This window comes from Lepidochelys kempii, chromosome 1 (assembly GCF_965140265.1).
Source record: "Lepidochelys kempii isolate rLepKem1 chromosome 1, rLepKem1.hap2, whole genome shotgun sequence".
Lineage (NCBI taxonomy): Eukaryota > Metazoa > Chordata > Testudines > Cheloniidae > Lepidochelys > Lepidochelys kempii.
This window is the reverse complement of record NC_133256.1, coordinates 279,191,572-279,214,190: the sequence shown is the minus strand read 5'-3', so window position 1 is coordinate 279,214,190 and position 22,619 is coordinate 279,191,572. Positions and strand designations below refer to the sequence as shown.

Genomic DNA, 22,619 nt, shown 5'->3' with positions numbered 1-22,619 from the left:
GCTGGCCATGTCCCAAGAAGCTTTCTTCCTACTTCCATTGCTTCCCTGCTGCTTGCTGATTTAAAAAAAAAGTTTTCTTGTGCAACTTGAATACTGTAAATATATGTAAACAGCATATATGGATTTGTGACATCATGCTTGCTTTTAATGGCTTTACAATAGATTTGAGGACAGAGTATCTATTTTAGGTTAGTGTGAAGAAGCTAGTCATATTTATTATTGTTTTGTTTTTTCTTTGCAGGCCCTTAAGGATGATGATGCTGAGACTGGGCTGACTGATGGGGAAGATAAAGAAGAACCCAAAGAAGAGGAAAAACTAGGGAAAATCCAATATTCTTTGGATTATGACTTCCAGAACAATCAGGTGTGGAACAAACAGCCAGTGATACATTGCTGTGCAGGTGAAAGGAGACTGCAAAAATACAGACATGCAGAGTAGATACTCAGCATTCTAGCTTGCACTGAAGAAAATTAGAAAGCAAGTGTGAAGCTTTATGAAACCATTCCTTCTCCATTTATGTTAAGGGTACACTGCATTTCTAATCAAACTTTATGCCAAAGTTTTTTCTTCTTCTTCTTCTTATTATTATTATTTATTATTTATCATTTGTTAACTGTTTGTATTACAGTATCGCCTACAAACTCCAATCAAGATTGGGCCCCATTGTGCTAGGCAGTCTATGAATGCATTGTAAGACAGTCATTGCCCTAAGGAGTTTATAATCTAAACAGACAAGACAGACAAAGTGTGGGAGGGAAAATGGAGGCACAGAGAGGCTCAGTGACTCATCCAGAGTCTCACAGCAGGTCAATGGTACAGTGGAGGATAATCTCCTGACCTCCAGTGAAATGGTCTATACATTGGCCCATGCTGTCTCTCTAATTAATTAGAATTCCAGGCTCTCTTATCTAGTTCTGTCGGGTTTAGCAGAAACGTACAGCCTGCTAATCAATCCTTAGTCTGTCAGTGAAGTCCAAATAAAAGGGTTCTGCCCTTAAGAACTCTGCAGGGAGTTGGATAGAAAAAAATCTCCTATCTCCACTAATACCACCACCTGAAATTTGGAGGCTGGAAATTGATACAATCGAGATTTGGCTGCTTCTCCAGACTATGAAGGGGAACAGCAGCCGTGACCCAGTGCAGACCACCATAAACGTGGAATTTCAGGGGCGTGGATCTGTTTTCTATGGACCTGCTTCTCATGTCTTTCACCACTCCCTGAGCTTGCCCACATTCCTCTGCTCTGCCAGGCATGGAGTGCAAAGCTTCCTTGTTTGGTATCTGCACTCTTCAGTCTCCACAATTTTCATGCTCATATGCACAAGCACACACTAATTTGAAAAGGCTATTTCATTTATTTGGGACAGAAAACTCCAAAGAATGTTTCTTCTCCAAGTTATTGTCTTTGGGTGAACTTTTCATTTGAGAAATCAGATCAAAGGTTTGTTGTCTTTAAGGCTTTTAGTCAGAACAAAAAATTAGTCTCTATTTAGGGAAAGAAATGAATATTGACTGAAATTCCTGTAAATTTCTTCATCTAAACTAACTTCCATATGTAGTTTGCAATCTATTTCCACTAACATACATTCAGATTCTTTATCCAATGCTCTTCTTGGCATAAAATATATTTGTTTCAGTAGTGGAGGGGGGAGTATAGGCAGAAATTAAGAAATTCCCTGTATCTGCAGGAGGACATTGCATAAGGCTATGTCCCAGCACTATCAACTATATTCCCCAAATCATTTTAACTAACGTCTAACTGCCACTGCTTCTGCTTTTCAAAGCCAGAAGCAACAAGAATTCTGAAGTCTTTCTAGAGCCTATGAAGGAACTTTTTCCTCAACTCACCAAGCAAACCCTGTAGTAAGAATTCTCTGCCCTATACTCCTTTACCTGGCCTGTCTTCATCACTTGAAATCCATAGGAAACTTTAGAATCTTCAAAGGGCAGAAGATCTAAGGGAGAAAAAAGAAAGAATAGCTGCAAATCTTTTGTGATAAATAGATCTGAGATCCCATAGAAGATGAAAATAAACTTTCTTTGTGAATTTTATTAAGGAAATGCCACATTGAGTTTGAGAACTAAATTTTCCAAAAACAAAACAATGTGATTAAAAACCATTTATTTCTTTTCCTCACACCACATCTTTGATAGTGTGCCATGTTTAATTAAGGTGCGAAATTGTATTTGTTGTGTGTTCCTATTTTATTCTGCTGCCCTAACTCTAAGATTAAATTTCCCTTCTGAGCTCTGGTACTTCCTTGGATGTTAGTGGTGTGATGGTGCAGCAAAGTTGCATGGAGCTGGAAACTGGAAACCCAATTACCATTTGGTGTATTCAGCTGGGTTAAAAATGGGAACAAGCTGACCAAAATACTCTTTCAGGCATGATGTTTGTGTTTTAGAGCGCAAGCTTTTAAAATGGAAGTGAATTCCTTTTCCGCTCTGTTAACTGTCATAGGCTCATTTTTCACTCTTTTATATGAAAGATTTGAGGTAGATTCTGAGCCTGTCCATGTATTTATGAACTATTATGCATCTAGAATAGCAATGAGAAAGAGAAGGGAAAGTGCCGAGTAGAGGTAAAGGAAAAATGCTTCATGGAGCTTAAGAAGGTAGGAAAGCACATATGACACATTGTGAATTTAAAATAGGCAAAAATAAATCCCACTTTGAAGAATCTGGGAGAATACAGTTACTTTCCCAGGTGAGAATGTAGTTGTTCCAATTGCTTGAGCTCCTATTTTTAATTTTTACATAACTGATCTATGAGAACAAAGAATGTCTTGTGGTAAAGGCACTGGATTGTGACTTAGAAGGATCTGCCTGGGTGTCCCAGCTTTGCCTCACATTTCCTTTGTGACCTTGAACAAGTCACCTAGGCCCAGAGTTTTAAGGTATTTAGGTATTGCTGCACACAGTGTTGCAACGTTTAACTAATTTAGGAGCCTAAATCTCTTATACAAAAAACGATTTAGGCACTCTGAGTCGATGAGATTTAGGCTCCTGTGTGCCTAAACCCCTTTATGCTCCTAAATCAGTTAGGCATTACAATGAAGTCTACAAAGATGGCTAAATGCCTTTAAAAATCTGGGCCATAAAAACTCTTTGTTCTCTGCCTGTAAAATGAGTTGGCAAATACTGCCTTTCTCTAACCCTTTGTATATGTTGTCTGTTCAGCTTGTAAGAGCTTCAGTGCTGGGAGTGTCTTTTACTACCCGCATGTACAGCGTTTAACAGAGTAGGGCCCTGATCTCAGCTGGTTCTCTAGGGGCTACTGTAATACAAATAATAGTCATCGTCAGCTCTAGAGCAGGACATCCATCTTTCTGTGACTGAAAAAAAAAGATATTGTGGGTAACATTATCGAAAGTGCCTAGGCCTGGGTATTTAAAGGTATATAGGCATTGCTGTGCTCAGTGTAGCAACACCTAATTGATTTAGGAGCCTTTCACATTTTGAAAAGGGATTTAGGCACATAAGTGCTTAAATCCCTTTTAAAATGAGACTTAAGCTCCTAAATCAGTTAGGTGTTACAGTGTTGCACACAGAAGTGCCTAAATACCTTCAAAAATCTGAGCCAAAGTGCCTTTACCACCTGAGTCTATTTTCAGAAGTGATTTAGACACTTAGAGTCTATACCTCATTGACTTGCAGTCACTTATATGCCTTTAAAAATATTACTGTTTAGTGCCTAAGACCCATGTTTGCACAGAGAAATAAATGTGAAGATCGCAAGACCCACTTTTTCTGTGAAAATTCTACCCCATACCAAAGATTTGCATTTAACTTTCTTGTTTCTTTTATTAGGTAGTTTGGGGATGGTTTTGGAATACAGATTTCATAGTCAAAATTGCACATTCATGATTGTTTAACAAAGTATTTTCTAATCACAGTGCCCTGCACAGAAAACGAGTGCACAAGCAACTATAGCAATTGGAAACCTATTTGATTGCAGTCTTTTTTAAAAAAATGAATTTCATATTTAACTGTAATCAGCTGCTCTTTAAAGAGCCTCTTTTCTGCTTAAAAACACACTGCTTACAGTCTCCTTCCATAACTGGTTTTATGCAGTCTATAGCTTTGCTCCGTTTGCCTTTTGTGGAGAGGCTCTTGAAAGGATGGTAGATGTTTTTGTTTGCTTTTTTCTTTTAAAGCTGAGCAACAAGCGAAAAAAAAAAGTAGTAATGACCGAAAAATCTCCATTTTTGACTACAGAAATCTTGTCTCTTCAGTATTCTGTTCTCTCTCTCTCTCTCTCTCCTTTCAGCTTTTGGTAGGGATTATTCAGGCAGCTGAGCTCCCTGCTTTAGATATGGGTGGAACATCTGATCCCTATGTGAAAGTTTTCCTGCTGCCTGATAAGAAGAAGAAATATGAAACAAAAGTCCACAGAAAGACCCTTAACCCTGTCTTCAATGAGCAATTTACGTTCAAGGTATTCCTTTGATAATTATTTGGAACTTATTTCTTTGTTCATTACATAGAGTAAAGTTTCATCTCATGCTCAGTATTGCTCATGTCTTTGTTAGTTGGTGACCTGAGGCACAGTGGATTTTTCTCTTGCAGAAACCTTTGAGATTCAGTTTTGTGATGAAAAATGTAGTCACATTGGGCCAGATCCTTTGAGGGTATAATTAGACTTAGCTTCACTCACTACAATTAAGCTATGCCCATTATTCTAACTGGAGGACTGGCCCATACCTTGTAGTTGGAGACTACTGCAAAATAGAGTGACACTTTGACAAAGGTATATGTGAATTTCACTCAGCTAGCATTTTGCAACAGTCTGATTTATGAATTCTGCTTTACTACTCCTTGTTCCCCTCCAAAATAAATTAAAGCATGAACAAGGCATATGGATGAAGGGAACAAGTAAGAGATCACTCTTGCTCGGTTTTCTTATATCCTGATATAGTAATGCTTTACCATGCTACTTTACATAAGAGGCGAAATCATGACCCCAGTTTACAGGGCACATATTAAATAAATGTAGTTAAGGGTTTGATTGTAAAATTTCAGCAGCACTATTAATAGTGACTTAAGAAAATTCTAGCCATGCTGAAAGTCCAGTTAAATGTAATAAAGAAGAATCAGGGAACATATTTCAAAGGGATTTCCTAATGCATGTCTTACTTCTGTTACTTTAGGCTCTTCCGTGTATATGCTCCGTCTTATAATGACAGCTCCAGTTTGAGAACAGGAACAATAAGAGACTCAGGCTATGCAATCACTCAACAAGAAAGATATCCCCAGAGGTCACAGCCACTACTGCATACATAAGTCTGTTTTTCCCCTTGAAGATGTTCATAAAAATAATCCTTTTTTGGGACATTTCTTTACTGAGCTTTCCTATGAGTGTATTTAAAAGAAACCAGAGCTATAAATTACAGATCCCAGGTTAGCATATGCAAGAAACAACAAACAAATTTGTCATCTAACAGGAAGACACAGTGAATAAATCAGAATACTCACTCACAGGCAGATAGTGTCCACTTATTTTAAGTCACGACTTTAATAGTCACATTTTGGAACCCAGAAGGAAGTGTATGCTGAAATCTTTTGCCTAACAAGCTGTGATTGAGGTGTTTAGGGGCACCACAACACAGTACTGATAGTGGTCTAGATCCTACAGTCTTTACTCAAGAAAAACTGATGGTGGTTTTGCCTAAATAAGGACCGTAGGCACCGGCTCAGTGGTATAGCTGCTTTACTTTCTGCAACCTCAGTAGTTTGTCTGCATGGCTGCATACATGCATTGCTTTCGGGTACTTCAACACAACATGATTTTATCTTGGTTTCACTGCTTTGAAGGATAAAAGCAGCTGTTCTTTGAAATACCCACGACTTAAAACATTCTAAAATCTTAAATTAACACATTTATTATCATAAATATTAAAAGGCAAAAAATGTAACCTATACAGCTACAACTTGCCCAGAATGCATGGAAATGGGAATCCAACTGAATGGGATTTATTCCATTAGCATCTGGAGGTGAAGTGCTGTTGTAATTTAAAGGGTTCTCTCTGGAGGGAAACCCAGAAACAATTTCTTGGCGGTGTTCGGTGGAATAACTTCTCAAAAAGAGAGAAATCTCTGTGTTTTTTCTGGGCTGCTATCCAGTGTCTCGCAAAGAGAAAAGTTCACCTCAGTATCTCAATTAGTGTAAGTTTTGCCATTGCCTTCACAGGTGTCCAAATTTCATCCTTTGTATTGTACATTGCACCTGGGGGGATTCTGCACTACTGCATGCGTGCATAATTAATGAGCTGTGCAGAGTTTTAATTGTTTTGTGCAAGAAAAAGCTTCTGCTGAAATGTTGCTGCAATTCCACCTTTTGCCCACCCAAGGGCAGTGTGGTGCAAGAACAGCAGCAGCTCCCAGCAGAAAATAACTTCTGCAATTCCTCCTTTTCCCCTCCAGAGCACGTTGTGGCACTAGAACATAGCGGCAGCTCTCAGTCAGCTAGGGAAGAGAGAGAGCCCGCCTTCTTCACAGCACCTGTCAGGCTAGGCCAGGAGACAGGGGCTATAGGGAGATGGACAGAGTGAGATGCTGGTGGGGGGGGGTCAAGCAGAAGCTCATAAGAGCTAGTGGGGGAGGACAGACTAGGGCAGGGGCTGAATGGGAGTGGAGGCACATGGCCACATGGGGGAGGGAGGTGCAGGGCCACCTAGTAATGGGGGAGGAGGTGCAGAGCTACATAGGGATGGGGGCACAGAGGCACATGGAGATAGGGAGGGGGAACAGGGACTTATAGGGACAAGGGGAGTGACTAGGTGGGGGCACAGAGACATATGGGGATGGGGGAGGGGGTACAGAGCCACATAGGGTCAGGGAAGGGGATGAAGGGCCACATGGGGAGGGGGGGAGTGTGTGTCTGAGTGGGGGTGGAGGGATACATGTGAACAGGGAGTGAAAGGACACATAGGGGTGCAGAAACACTTGGGGACAGGGGCATATGTGCCTGACTGAATGGGAGAGGCTAGGGATCAGCCAGGTTCTGCATGGGGCAAGCTCCCTAACAATCCCTCCCTGCTCCCCCAAAAAACCTGTTCCATACTTTTCCCACCCACACCCAACAACTCTTCAAGTTCACACCCAGGGTCCTTCCCAGCAATTTAATTCTCTCTCCCTCAGCTCCTCCATTACCCCTGATTGGGGGAGTAAGCCTTTGCACTGCTTCTGAGGGGTGAAGCAAATACATTTCTGTATTGTAGTTTAAATGAATTATTACTCAGAGCTCTATATTAATATGCCGAGTAAGGAATCTATTTGTCAAAAAACATTTCCTGAATTTTTTTTGTTGTCTGTATTGTTACAGACATACTTGCTGACAGGTATTTTGAAATAAATGACCAAAATAATTGAAACTGGTGTGATTATATTGTGTTATTTTGACAAATAAAATATGCAGAATTTTAAAATATTGGGCGAAGAATTTTTAATTTTTTGTTGCAGAATTTTAAAATTTTGGTGCAGAATTCCCCCAGGAGTAGTATGTGGAGCAGGGCTGCATGGACTTCCAGCTGTCAGTGAACATGAAGGCAGGCAGTACAGCATAGACCATCTGAAAATAAGATTGGTGACAGTGTGCTGGGCTTGCCAGATGCCATCATTTTCTTGGACACAAGAGAAAGAAAGTCAAGACACCAGGAATGTGGTTTAACTAGGTTTCAGCTTTATTAATTAGTGACACATCTGGAAACTAGCTGGCAATAACTTGTCCAGTGCAGAGACAAGTACCTTCTTAGTCTGTACCCACTTGGTGGAGGGCTCAGCCCCCTTCTCCACACACACCATTTGCCTGGCCCCAGGACCACTGCAAGAAGAGCTTGCACAAGGGTTAAGGTAGGAGCGGGAGAGTCTCCGTACTGCATCAGACATTGGAAGCCCCAACCCCATTCCCTACCTTCTTTTGTGGATGCCTTCTTCTAATCCACTTACAATTCATGTTTATCAGAGAACTAGACCCCCTAATGAATGAGTACCTGCACTGGGCACCTGCCAAGTTGCAACATCTTGAATTTTACAACCTAACTACCCACCAAGTCCCTGGGCTGCTAAAAGAAAGGTTAAAACCCTGCTCTGCACAGACCAGTATGGGAATGAGGGGGAAATTTCTTCCCAGATTACAGAGGGTGACTAGTGCAATGCCCAGATCGAGGCCCAAATGTCCAGTCCTACTCTGATCCCAATTGGAGGAAGGGGGAGCATTTCCTCGTGGTGCAGAATGTCACCCTGAGCAGGGGGAAGGGCTTATAAACCTTCCTCTTATGAGTGAAGGAGCCAATAGACTTACTTTGTTTCCCTTCTCTCCTAACCAATCAGCAGCAGAACCTGCCTCCTAAAGCCCTCAGAGAAAGAAGGAAACGAGAGGAAGCAATCCATAAAGGGACCAAGGGTTTTCTTTGCCCTGCTGGTCCAGACAAACCCTCCCAGCCTCTGAAGCAGAGGGGAAGAGGAGGTGGCATTGTTGCCAAATCTTCTTTTAAAATGTATTTGAATAAACTACACTTTAACAAAATACAGTGCCTAAAGTTACTGAAGATAAAAATTAAATAATGGCTAATATACCTTTCCAAATTGATAGGGTACATTAAGTCTAATGCACAGTGAATATAAATTTATGAAAAGGGACACTTTAAGACACATCTGTGTTCAGGAACTTAATTTTAATATTGCTGTAAAGACAAGCGTAAATGTACTTAAAACTTTTCTTACTGTATGTTTAAACCTCCTGCGACATTTAAAAAGTGCTCATTACAGAACTAATTTACAGTATTCAAAATTACATATATTCAAAGTATACACAATTTTGCTATTGTGTTTTATCATGTTAATGCACGGGCCTGTTGCCATTGAAATTGTCATAGACTTTAGCAGAAGCAGGATCAGGTCCTTAACTTGAAATATTCTGTGTAATTTTTCTATAACACTTTTTGACTAAAGGTTAAATGCCATCAGGGCAGTCAATATTTTAAAAAGCAAGTGAAAGCCAAATAGTCACATAATATTTGAAGACCCAGAGCTCAATAGACTAGAACATTTACTTATTCATGTGGCCAAATATTGTGCCATGCTATGGTTTCCCTTTTTATAGAGAAAATTACTAGAGAAAAGTTTACTGAAGCATATGGTAACCATCTAAACTCTAACAAAATATAGAGAATTTATTAAAATTGACCAAGCCTTCAGTGCAAGTTCCAACAATTTTAATTAGGCTTTTCTAGCCAGCTACTCAAGTGTAGCTTACCTGAACAGCATCACTTACCCCGAATATTAAAAATGTGTCTAATAAAGATCCTAACCCAGAGCATCTGTCCCATACCCATCAGAACAGCTGGAGAATTAGGAAGGACTTGGCCTGTTGCCTCTGCAATTTCTAACCATATATTGTGTCTTAGAATGAACCTTAGTATCTATGGTGTGAAAGGTATAATGTTGAAAAAATATACCTGGATAGGTAATAAATAGTTACCATGTAAGAAGACTATCTAGTCTCTAATTACCTTGTGTCAGATGCAGTAAGTCAGTTCTGTAGTTTTTCATTAGTCTCTGGGCTACTCTTTTCTGAGTGTTGACAGTATGATTTATTGGCAGAAACCATACTGCAGTATTAAAAGCTCATGTATCTTTGGGGCAAATAACTGGCCTCCAGTTTCAGTTTCACCACACACACAAAATAATATTTGAGGACAGAAGGCAAAAACTGGAGAGTGATAAGTGAGCTGCCACATTGTTCTATTGAGTACCATATCCTGGTCTCAGGAAACAGTGCATCAGGTGACTACAAAAATATATACCTCATAATTTTCCTCCAGTTCAATCTACCCAGGATGACAGCTGGTAAACCAAAGAAATTGATTTGCATTGCGGTGAACCCATCTTTATTGTCTGAGCTAGAGAGCTTTTCATTTTTTCTTCTTTATAGGTGCCATACTCCGAACTGGGTGGAAAAACCTTAGTGATGGCAGTATACGACTTTGATCGTTTCTCCAAACATGATATCATTGGGGAATATAAGGTGGCCATGAACACAGTGGACTTTGGTCATGTGACTGAGGAGTGGCGGGATTTGCAAAGTGCTGAGAAGGAAGAGGTAGGAAAAACAATTGTCATCTTTTTGGCTGCATACTTTTATCATCGGCTGGGGAAACAGTCAAACTAGTAAGTGGGAATTGACTTATAGCAAGAAACCTACCAATATTTCTCAAGTTAGCCTGATAAACCTTTCCATAGCTTGATGGAACTAAACCGTCTTGTAAACATGTATTGCTATCAGAAGATTTTCGTGGTGCATTATACCTTGTTACCCCCTACTTCCAATCATTTGTGACAGTTTAGGCACTATGTTGTGGGACAAACTTAAAAAGGTGACCTTTCTCTTGAGTGGCTGCAGGTTGCACCCACAACATTTGCACCCTCATTTGCAGTTGAATAGTGAGAGTGATTTGCCCCTGCGGTTAATAGTGAAACATACATTTGAGAATTTGTATCTCTATGGATCAAATTGTGAGGGAAGATGTTGGTTTTAACATGCTAGATTGTTATTATCATGTAACAATTCAAACAGTATTCAGTGATAAAAACGATGTATTAAAAAAGCATGCATTGGAATGAACTGTACTGTACCATAATATTATTCTCTCCCTTGCCTTTTGCTGTCTCTAAAGATCTGTTTTGTCACAGTCAGCTTCGGAGAAGGACATTTATAATAATTTGCTATCTAAAGTGCTATGTACACATATAGCACTCTTCAGAAATATTTAATGACTAAATGTTCATTCTGCAGTGTTGTTCAGACCAGCATATCCACATTTTTCTTATCATGAGAACATTTTTCTTACATTTTACATTAGTTTTCATTTTGATTATCAGATAATAAATAGCTTCCCACTCATAATAGACAGAATGTACAGCATGTTTCAGTTTTCTGGCGAGGCTAGAATGAATCTGAGTCTGATTTCCTTATTGTCTAGTTTAGCCAAAAATTGCTTTAGATTCCAACCTTGTTTTCTATGATTAGAGGGGCAACCTCTGGACAAAATCCTTCCCCAATCCATGTGAAGAAAAGCTGAATACTGGATTCAAGACCCCTGTTCTGAACAATATATTGGTTTAAATTTTCTTCCTTCCCTCTTTATATCTTCATCACCAGTGTCTTCTCAGATCTTCAGTTATGTATTTCACACTCTGCCTTTTCTGTGTTAGCTTTTGATGACTGTATCTGCCAACAGGTTTCTGTTTTTCTGGTGTATACTCATTTGAAAGTCACTGCTGCATTTAGATTTTTTTCTGTGGCATTTTCTTGGTCGTCACATCTTTCGTAGGTTTCTCTTACTAAAAAAGTCTGTAACATTAGTAGCCGTGTATTGTGGCATATTTCTATCCCGGTCTTAAAGCAAAGATCAAAAGAAGCAAAGATCAAAAGAAGCGGAAAAGGACCTAGGGGTGACAGTGGACGAGAAGCTGGATATGAGTCAGCAGTGTGCCCTTGTTGCCAAGAAGGCCAATGGCATTTTGGGATGTATAAGTAGGGGCATAGCGAGCAGATCGAGGGACGTGATCGTTCCCCTCTATTCGACATTGGTGAGGCCTCATCTGGAGTACTGTGTCCAGTTTTGGGCCCCACACTACAAGAAGGATGTGGATAAATTGGAGAGAGTCCAGCGAAGGGCAACAAAAATGATTAGGGGTCTGGAACACATGACTTATGAGGAGAGGCTGAGGGAGCTGGGATTGTTTAGCCTGCAGAAGAGAAGAATGAGGGGGGATTTGATAGCTGCTTTCAACTACCTGAAAGGGGGTTCCAAAGAGGATGGCTCTAGACTGTTCTCAATGGTAGCAGATGACAGAACGAGGAGTAATGGTCTCAAGTTGCAGTGGGGGAGGTTTAGATTGGATATTAGGAAAAACTTTTTCACTAAGAGGGTGGTGAAACACTGGAATGCGTTACCTAGGGAGGTGGTAGAATCTCCTTCCTTAGAGGTTTTTAAGGTCAGGCTTGACAAAGCCCTGGCTGGGATGATTTAACTGGGAATTGGTCCTGCTTCAAGCAGGGGGTTGGACTAGATGACCTTCTGGGGTCCCTTCCAACCCTGATATTCTATGATTCTATGATAAGTATGTGAATCATATTACCCGAAGAGGGCCTGATCCTGGGTAACTCTTCTTTAAAGTCTGTGCACACAGGAGAGTCAGAAAACGTTAAACCAGTGTGTATTTGGTCACTCCAATCTGTAGTAAGTGTCATGAATGCCAAGGAATCAGATTTTTACTTCACTACCTCATGACTTCTATTTTGTCACAATAAAAGCTACAATCAGACAGTATTGGTGTCTCACACCACTGCACCTCAAAAAGCATAAAATAAGCCAAATGATGCATGAAAAGTATTTGAACCTTTACCTCTTTAACAAAAACTTAACCTTTTAAACAAACTATTATTTTCATGTGCAGACAGCCAGTAAAATAATACAGGTTAGTGCTGGGTTTAGCTTGTAATGTGACAGATGGAAAGTACCTGTTCAACAGACTGTTATGTCTGCAGTAATATTTGACTTAGTCCCTCTGTTCTTTGGTAAAGTTCACACACTGCTAATACACAGTGATGTTAAAGTTGCTACAGACAGATGTTCTACAGGGCATGCTACCCTTGTCAGTCAAATACTTGCACAGCAGACTTCTGACTTGACTGGAGCCTGGCTTTTTATTATAGGTGAAGCTAATTAATTAAAAACATACATTGTTCCTGAATTTGGAAGTTAATAAATATTATAATTCATGTAAAGTACATTGTGGACTTAATTTTCAAAAGGGCAAAAGCCTAGGGCTGCATGTAATAATGCACTTTATTTGTAAATGCAGTGGCCGCAATTGCACTGACAAATGTGGTATTTGTATGTACGCATAGAAGTTAGACATCTAACTGGCCATGTGCACATACAGATACCATATTTGCATGAGCATTGTGCTAACTAATGGATCCCTTCATTGGTTCCCACCAGTTCACATTTAAGTTTTTGCCCTCACAAGTAAAGCCTCTTACAACATTGCCCCTCCCTATTTATTCACTTGGTCTCTTATCTCATTGCCCTACCTTCTTCCATTGTGGTTTGATCCTGCAAGGTAAAGACTCCTGCAAGATACTAAGTGTCCTCCACTCCCATCAGTGGGCTGAGAGTGCTCAGCTTTTTCCAGAATCAAACCCTTAATGGCATGGTGGAAAGATACTTGTCAACATGTCATTTCCTAAACCACCCCACCCAGGTGCAGGCCCAGCTCAATAGGTGAAGCTCCATGTCCAGCAGCACCAGGGCCAGGAAGGGAACAGGACAGCATAGCCGTGGGAGGGCCCCGCCTGTACACAGACATGCATATTGGTGATGCTCTGACAGGTTCCTCTAAACCCAGGAATGGCAAGAGGCAGTGGGCTGAAGCAGGGAGCCAGACCCAGCCACACAGGACAGGAACCACTGCTGCAGGATCCAGGCAGAGCTGGTTCAACACTGCCCCCCTAGAATGTTTTCCCCAGATGCCTGGAGCTAGGGTAAATAACCCCAAGAATGAATCATTTCCCTCATCCTCCCTCTATTCTTCTCTCTTTGTTAATTATATTCACTCACTGAAGCAGTTTCAAATTTGATTGCAAGGTCTTTGGTGCTACCCTAAGTTTGTATGGCACCAAGCATGATGTGGAACTGATTCTGATTGGTGTTTCTAGATGTGATCACAATATGAATAACAAATAAAGATAATAGCTGCTATTCATGCAGGTCAGATGTACAATTGTGCATAGCTCAGGGCTTCTGTCCCTTTGAAAATCAGGTCCCTAAATCTCAAACACATACATCAAAAGACCAAATAATTCCCATTTCTCATTCATTTTAAGCTTAATTCTCTTCTCTATTGCTGCCTAATCGCTCCTGGCTATATTCCAGGTATCATATGTACAGAGGAGAATTTCCATTTGTGTATAATCTAGTTTGGTTTGGTTTCCAACTATTATTATGTGGCGATTTCCTTTTATAACCATTAGGCAATTTGACATGGAAAAATTTCCTACTGCATAAAAATATTTTGTCTTGTGGATGATTGAATCCAACCACTAAATACATTCCAATAGTAAATTTCCAATTTCTTTTTATATCTCTGATTATATGCCACATCTATTCATGTGAGTTTCCAATAAATGTGGAAAATTATCATTGTTTAGGTTAGCTGAAGGCTTAGATTAAGTTTAGATTTCTTAATGTTAGAGAGTTGTCCTTTTGACAATAGACAGCACTGCAGTATACAAAGCTATCACGGCACCCGTGCCAGTTGTGGCATTTTTGTTGTTGTCGTTAATTATTCTAAACTCATTTCTTGTGGACATCATGGAAAAAGTGGGATTTTAGGAGTGATTTGAATGAGGGGAGGGTTGTTGTGCAAACTGTGATGCATTTGATAGATAAGCATTTTCACGCAATAGACTCAGACCTTACTTCCACCTTGCTCCCCCCTCTCCTTTCCCACACCCATGACAGACTTATACAAACCTCCAAAGACTAGAAGAGAAGAGCTCTTTGTTTAAGAATATTGGATTTTGCACTGTTCTTAGTAGATCTCTGAAAGATGAGCCTTGCACGCAGTCTCCTCAGAATGGATTTTGTTATTCTCCATTTAGATTCTAAAGGACTTATTCAGATGAGGATAATAATGCTATGGTGATTGCATAAGAGTTTTTTGAAAACATTCACTAGTCTAAAATCACTTACAGGTTCTTTACTAACCAATTTATGCAACGTGCAGTGCAATACAATGCAGTTTAGCGTGATACTGTATTGTGTTTTGCAAACAAAAGTGTCATAATGTACCTCCCTTATAGCACCATATAATGTTTTCAAAATGTAGTAAGAAGAGAGGTAAGCAGGAATTCAAGGAACAAGCCAGGAGATATCTGGATGTAGTTAATATAGTAGAGGTGCTTTCTGAACTGTGTTGTTAAAAGTGTCAGTGAGAGGCTTAGCCAAGGTTCCCTTTCACCTAGTAGGGGGAAATTAGCATGCAGAGGGTCTCCTCTGCGCGTGGAATTGTGGTGCGGGAACAATCCTTCCCCACCCGTCCCCTTGGGTGAGATCAATGACAAGGGGAAAGGCAATTCTGAACTTCTTTCCTTATGTTGATAACCAGTATTTACCCCCCACCTCTTGCCCCATGTTATAGGGGTTGGATTTCACTTCTTAAACCACTCAGCACTTCACTCACATTTAAGGCTACCTCTTCACTGCAGAGTTAATTCAAGTTGACTCCTCTTGAGTTAACCTAATCTGAGTGAAAATTAATCCTTGCGCTACACAGAGTGCTTGGATTACGGCAAAGAGTGGTTGTACTAGCAGCTGGTGAGTTGTGCTAATTCAGGCTGTAGCCTGTGCTCACAGTGGGCTAGCCAACTTGAATTAAAAGTTCCACCAGGCTCAAGTTACAGGTTTGTGTGTGTGTGTGATAGGACTCAAGTTGCGGGCAACACTTGGGTTATTGTTGTACCAATAAAATAAAAACCAGCAGGATCTTATTAAAGGGAAAAAGGCAAAATACCACATTTATTGTGAATACAGAAAGAATCATAGTAAGCAGTTAGTTATAGCTATAACATTCCATTCAATCTCATATTTATTCACACATTCATTCATACAAACACACACACACACACACACACACACAGGTTCTGCAAGGTTGTTATCATAGTTACCAGCCTTAGAGTTGCTCATGCCAAGCCACTGGCCAGGTGGCCTGGACATGAGGAGGGAGCAGGGCCTTGTCAGATGCTCATCTGATGCTCCTGGAAGTTGGTTTGCAGAATCAGACCCCAAAGTTCTCACTTTTTAGAGTCTATTTTTATAGGAATTTCTTCCTATGCCAGTCTATGGGAATTGCTTCATCATGCTGTTGCTGAATCAATCAGCAGATAGCACATTCCTGACGGCTCCAAGATGTTATCTTGTTCTTTGGTTCTCCCATCCTTGAGGCTGTTGGGTGGATTCCAGTCTGCCCTCCGGGGGTGGGGTCCTCTGGTTATTTCCACTTGACGCCTTCTTCAGCCAATGGACACTGGATTCTTAGGCTGGCACCTCCCTGATCATTCAGTTATTATCCACACCAAGCATCCATCCACATACATCCTCTATCTCTATTTTAATCACAATTGTTAATACAACAAAAGGGCGGGGAGTCTCTGGGTGCTGTTTCTGTTGTTAGAGTATTGCTTTGAGTCTCTCTCTGTGAATTGCTTTGAGAACAGACTCTGTCTTAGAATGTACTAACACAATTAGCAGATTGCAAGTTTCACACATAGAGGGAGAGAAACAGTACCAAAAACCAAGAGACCTCTTAATTAGTAATACCCTGGAATTTAAACTCTGGGGAATCAAACTCATTTGTGATTTTAATACAGAACTTCTTTAATATGATCCAACATTATAACTGCAAGGAAGATAAGCCCACCTAACCCAGTTATTTGGGTTCTATGCAATGGATTTCATCCAAAGAGTCTTATGTTGAGCCTGATTCAGAAAAACTTCATTGCTTATGCTAATTCTGGAACCTAAGTCTCTCCAAGAACAACAGAGAGAAATCTGTAAATGGTTTGGAGAGATTTATTTTGCAGGACATTTCCTTGTTTTATATTTTCTATTTCTTGGCATTTAGCTATCAGCAATGTTACAATCTGCTCCCTAACTCTGCAGTGATGATACCAAACAGCCTAATGGCAAGACCTGACTCAGGAGAATCTCTGGCAGAGCTTGCTCTGAGGACAGAATAACTTATGTTTGGTGCCCTGTTCTTCTCTCCAAAGATTAAGGGGCTGCGCCCTCAGGATTTGAACAGCCTGCATTGGTTTAGGATCTTAGGATATTCCCAAAATACTGTTTTCTACTTACAAATGAGGAAACATTTTAAAATAATGGTAGTCTACTTTATATGAAGATACAAGGAGTCTGGATATTTTGTAATTGAGGAAAAAGAGAGCAAGAGAGACTGGTTTGGTAGGCTAATAGCAAACTTCTACTGCATGCATGCATGCAAATAATAATACCTTTCAACTTGCTCCTGTCATTACCAGATCATGGGGAGTCTGGCCTAGTGGGTAGAACCAGGAGTCAGGAGCTGACAGTCAAACGAACAGTTGGCACTAGAGTCGGGGTCTAGTCAGAAATTGTAGCTGGAGCCAGGGATTAAGCCAAGAGTCAGAGCTGGAGAACAGAGCCAGGGTCCAAAGTACAGAACAATAGGAGGGTCTGTGGTAGCAACAGGCCAGATACTGCCAAGTTGCACAGACAGTTTCCTGAAACTTATTCTATGTTTGAATAGTGCACCTGGACCCATCAGAGGTCATGGGGCATTCTGTCAGTTGGGTCTTCTGTGTGCAGCACTTCCTGAGGTGCTTAGTTGCCCAGAGTTTATAGTGCTTTAATCACAGCTCTGTGATGGCTGCCGGGTGGTGGAGTGGAAAAGTCAGCCACCTGAAGACCTGGGTTCTAGTGTTCTAAATCCTTACAGCTTCTACAGCTCAGGTTCTAGCACTGATTCTGAATCAATCTGGGTTTTAGCTTCAAATGTGCACATCAAACACCATCTTTTGCTTCAGCGTTACTACCTACAAGACTGCCACTACAAAGACAAGAATAGAGTTTACCTAGGCTAGATGTACAGCAGTGGACCCAGGCCTATGTCTTGTTAGTGCTCATGAGCATGGTACGGCAACCTCGTCTACTAATTACAACCAAACATGATAAAAATAGGATAAAATCCTAAGGAATTGGCCAAAATTGTATGGACAAATGTAATTATGTTAGATTACTGCAGCGACATTTTATAGCATATTCCACATATAATAACTGCAGAATGTAATGTTCATCATTGAAAAGCAAAATCCGTATATAGTCCGTTCATTTATAATATCCATTATATGAGGAATATCATGTAATTTATTTGCTTACTACATCAGTTAGGTTTTTTGGGTCCTAACAACTTGTTACTAAGTGGAATTATAGATAAATTGGCAATTAAGTAGACGTGAAGTCAGATGCTGAAATGCTCATAATGTTTTAAATTATGACCCTGAAGTAAGATGTATTCCAAAGTGTGTTAATAGCAGTCCTGAGCAATCACTTTGAAAGAGTCACCTAAGTGACCTCAATCGACTTTAGCATGAAGATCCTGTTTTATCACCCTTCACATGGAATTCAGTTGTTGCACTACATTTTAATGAACAGTACAATCACAGAGGAGAAAAGCATCTGTTGAGCAGTTAGCCTCCTTTTTGTCCACAAACTTCTTCTGTGCTTCTCAGCCTCTTCCTAAAAGTATCTCAGAAGAAGTCAGAGGGTGAGGATTTAATGAGATATTAGAAGCTTCCTTCTACTCTTATGACCCAGTCAAATTTGAATGCCATCTTTTTCCATCTCTCTTGGGAAAGGATGATTAATAAGTTAATGTTGTAAAGCCCTTGAAAGACAAAAGTCTCTATATAAGGATTTGTTATGCACTATGCGAGTTTTAAAGAACAGGGTCACTCTGCTCAATGATTGCCTGATATTGAGCAGTCCATTACGCATGAACTACATGCCCAGAATCCATTTTACCTTACTCCTGCTATCTTTGTGCATAATTGCTGCTGATATAACGTATTCTTCAGGCTCACATGACTGGAAAGTGGAATTGATGGAAGGACTTCTTTTCCTGCACCAACTCTGGCATGTAAAATTTTGGGCAGAGAATGTAGAAAAAAAGGTGTTGAAAGGAGTTTGCTCCTCTGTGGCATAGACCAGATGATGTTGTTTCCACTAACTTTATATGCATCATGTGGATGTTAACACTCCAGTACAGTGGACCAGAGAGACCTCCTTAATGCTTATTGCTTTGTGAATCTTTTTGAATGTCACCTTCATTTACTGCACATGATTAATTTGTTTTCCTTTGGACATTTTAACAATATTTGCACTTAGGCCCAGATGCAGCCCCAGTGACCAGTCCAAGGAACTCAACTGGCTGATTGGGATCTCTGTGGGGGGAAGGAGAGAATCTTCCTCCTGGACAGCAGAGCAGGAGCAGAGCCATTAAGGCCTGGAGTAAATTCCACAACCCTAATAACTCCCTTCCCTGGGGAGAAGGGCTGCCAGCACCCACTGCAGAGATTTTTTTGTGTGGACTACTGGTATCCTTCCCCTTCCATACACAGTGGTTCTGCTGTGTTGAGGACCATCAGTACCTGAAGATAAGGAGATAGAAGTTGGGCTTCAAGGGGGGACTTCTTATTTTAACACTCAAGCAAGCTTCATAGAAATTAAAGATGGAAGATGCCAATTAAGCCATCTAGTCTGTTGAATGCCCGGTGCAGAAACTCTGTAAGCGAGAGTTAAGGTCATTTATACAAAGAGCAGTTCACTTCACCAGTCATTTTCTGTTATATAAAAGATGGACAAATGATCTAATAGGCCTTTTCCATCTCTAAGAATAATATTTGGCTCTTACGTAGCTCCGTATATAGTGCTTTACAAAGGAAAATATCATTATCCCTATGGAGATGCTGTCCACCGTGCCAGGCACATTTTTTAAAATTGAAGTTTTTATTTAACTGAATATGAAAATGAACTTCTGTGTTTTCCACTGTGGTGTTTAATTACATATTAAAATTATTTTACATTTTTAAAATTGTTATGGTGGTGCAGAATTTTGTATTATCAATGCACCATGCTGTGTTATAGCATTTCTCAGCCGGAGAGATAGGGGACAATTGGGGCTTTTGGAACCTGCGAGGCAGATTAGGTTTGTGGAAAAAGCATCTTAGCTGGATGTTAAAATCACCATCACTTAAATTAGTTGCTGTTTACCAGGAAATTTGCACCATGAAATGTTTTAACTTCAGAGATAACACCCCACTGAGATGAATAGGGGGGTAAACGCTGCTGCTTGGAACTTTTGTTTCAGGATTTGCAGAACTATATATTTCCTTCAGGGCCCTTCACATTCATGCTGTTGGTAATCCTACCACACACCTTCCTTGAAATAGCATCCTCTTTCTGTACGCCCGCTCTGGAAAGAAATGTGCATATGGTGGTCATGGGCATTTTTATGACATAAATGAGGGATTTAATTGGCTCATTGAAATCAAAAGGGAACAAAAGCCAATTTGTGTGTCTAGATTCACCTCAGATTATATGGAGATACAGCCATTAAGCATACCAGCAAAGACAGTAGAAAAGAAACCAAATATTCCGCGGTGGTATTAAAATCTGCCTCTTTGGGGCCTTTCTGTTTCTGGGTAGCAGGCTGAACAGAGTGTGTTCTGAGGTCAGAAACCCATGTGTTTCTTATTTGTCAGAAACAAGTTAATTACCCATTTGACTTCCACACGTAGAAATGCATCTCGACCTAATCTGCTGAAAAAGTTCTTCCCTGCATCGATATATTTGCAGCTAGTGTTAAAACCTCTTTTACCAATCAATATACAAAAAAAAAGTATACCAGGTAGAGTACATTCCTGACAACGAATAATACCAGACAGAGTACATTCCTGACAAGTGTGCAGAAGGTCAGTGGAGCAAAATGGAGTTACAACAAGAAAGGTACGAATAGCAGAGAGAAACTTTGCTTTTTTTTTTTTTTTTTAAACAAATTCATTTTTTTTCATGTTGAAGTACAGGACAGAGAATAGACGAAATAGATAATTCAGGTTCACTAAACTTGAATGTTTAACATGCTATGGCATTTGGAAAGGAATGTTATACAGTTTTTTCTATAAGCTTCTTAGAAACAAGGTGGGAGAGGTCAAAATGATCTCAGCTAATTCTTTCTAAAAGGTTTACAGAGTGCGTGGATTGCTAAGCGGCAGGCAGTGGTCTGCCAACCAATTACTTTGAGGTCTTTAGTTCAGATGATTGGTAGGCCAATCATTTACATTGGTTGAAATCCAGTTCAAGAGAAAGATTCTTCCCTCTATGGTGGAGATGCATGGGAGAGGGCTTTAGACAGGTGTCTTGCTGTGGAGCTGCAGGGGGAATTCTGGTCTAGTCAGCTGCAATTTCTTTTGAGGTCTCCTGGTGTGCACACATTGTGACAGCAGCTCTGGCACCCTGGAGGAGATTTCAGCACACTCTGTGCTCTGTTACATCTGGTGGCTGATGCAGAGGAGGCAGTGGATATGTGTCCCTTGTTTTGTGTCTACGGGTTTGCCCGCGTCCCTCTTTCCCAGCCTTCTTTAGACAACCAATGTCTGCGATGTACTGTCCAGAAGCAGAAACTGCATTCCTCAAAAGGATTCTGGTCATCTCCCTTAACAAGAGTCCAAGAAGAAATGGGAGCTCCATGCCTTTCCCCACAAACCCATGCAGGGTGTGGTTAGATTCTGGCCCCACGTCAGTAAGTGACCAAAGTCATTATCTGATTGCTGTTAGATGAACTGAGTTCATGAGCCAGATATTTGTATCTAAATAGTATCATACCCCATCATAGGTGTCAATAATTGGCGACCTTGTTTGGCAGTCTCTCAGCATGGAGATCTGCATTGTAATAGAGATGAGGAAACACCAGCTTTCATACTGGAGAAATTGGCCCACTCAAAAAAAAAAAAATAAAAAATTGAGGCACATTGGTGTTGCAGTGTTCCTGCTATCCATGCTGTGTCCTCTCTGTGGAGAACTAGAGCTTTCCAGAAGCTTCATAAAAATGCATTTTTGAAAAGGTTAAGACAAAGGTTTGGGAGTAGTAGTCCATGAAAAAGGGAAATTAGTCATTTTCTTCATTTTCTTTTTTCTGGCAGTTCTTAAACACCAATTTAGACCATGTCATTGATTACCATAGTAACCATTTAGCCTCTTTTCAGAGCCTTTTGTGTTTCAGTTTAGTTTAACATCTTGCTTAACTGGCAGCTGAAGGACTTCATACTGTAGCTATGGTAGGTACTGGTAGCACGAATTGCCTTTTTTTAAAAAAATTGCAGCTATAGTCTAAAACACAGCACAGTATTGTAAACCGTTGTGTGTTGGACTTTTACTGTCAATTACTGTACCATTTTAAAAGGTTAGATTACAAGAAGTTAGTGTATGATATTGTCATGTTTCCGTTGGCCCCTTCCTTTCTGTGAGAGATGGAAGGCCTGTAGGGATTACTAATACCTATTTTGTATCTTAAAAACTGTTTTGGATCCATCTAGTTATGCACATAACTGGTCTCTGTAATCATGTGTCCTTATTGCTATAACTCTCATACTTTCTTTCCCCTTTCCTTCATCTTTGTTACACTTATTTGTTGTTGTTGTACCCCTAGAAAGACCATTGACTGCATCATGTCTTAAATTCGAATATAAATTCTTTGAGGGGAGCCTTTTATTAAGTGTTTATACAGCACCTAGCACAGTGAGACCCTAGTCCTGACTGGGCACTAATCAGTTATACAAAATATAAATAATAATGTGTAGAAAAACCCCTTCCAGTTAATTTCTGTTTCAGGATTTTATGCATTCCTTCCTGCCATGCTAGTAAGAGACTGACATCTCTAGGTTTTAAGACTTTGCAGTGTGTGTTACATACACGCAATCTATTTTTGTAGGACTGATTATAGCGAGTCTTTAACT

The 22,619-nt window shown here is 40.2% G+C and overlaps 1 protein-coding gene across 9 annotated transcripts in view; it reads left to right on the top strand.

The window, feature by feature from the left end:
• Positions 1 to 22,619, top strand: part of SYT1 (synaptotagmin 1) — a 512,267-nt gene that overhangs the window by 395,310 nt on the left and 94,338 nt on the right. For 8 of the 9 annotated variants that reach the window (XM_073327692.1, XM_073327691.1, XM_073327688.1 and 5 more), the window contains 3 exons: positions 242 to 364; positions 4,272 to 4,439; positions 9,936 to 10,103. In XM_073327692.1, the coding sequence (XP_073183793.1) occupies positions 242 to 364; positions 4,272 to 4,439; positions 9,936 to 10,103 (459 nt within the window). The remainder of the gene's footprint in view (positions 1 to 241; positions 365 to 4,271; positions 4,440 to 9,935; positions 10,104 to 22,619) is intronic. The other variant, XM_073327686.1, reaches the window with a different exon arrangement.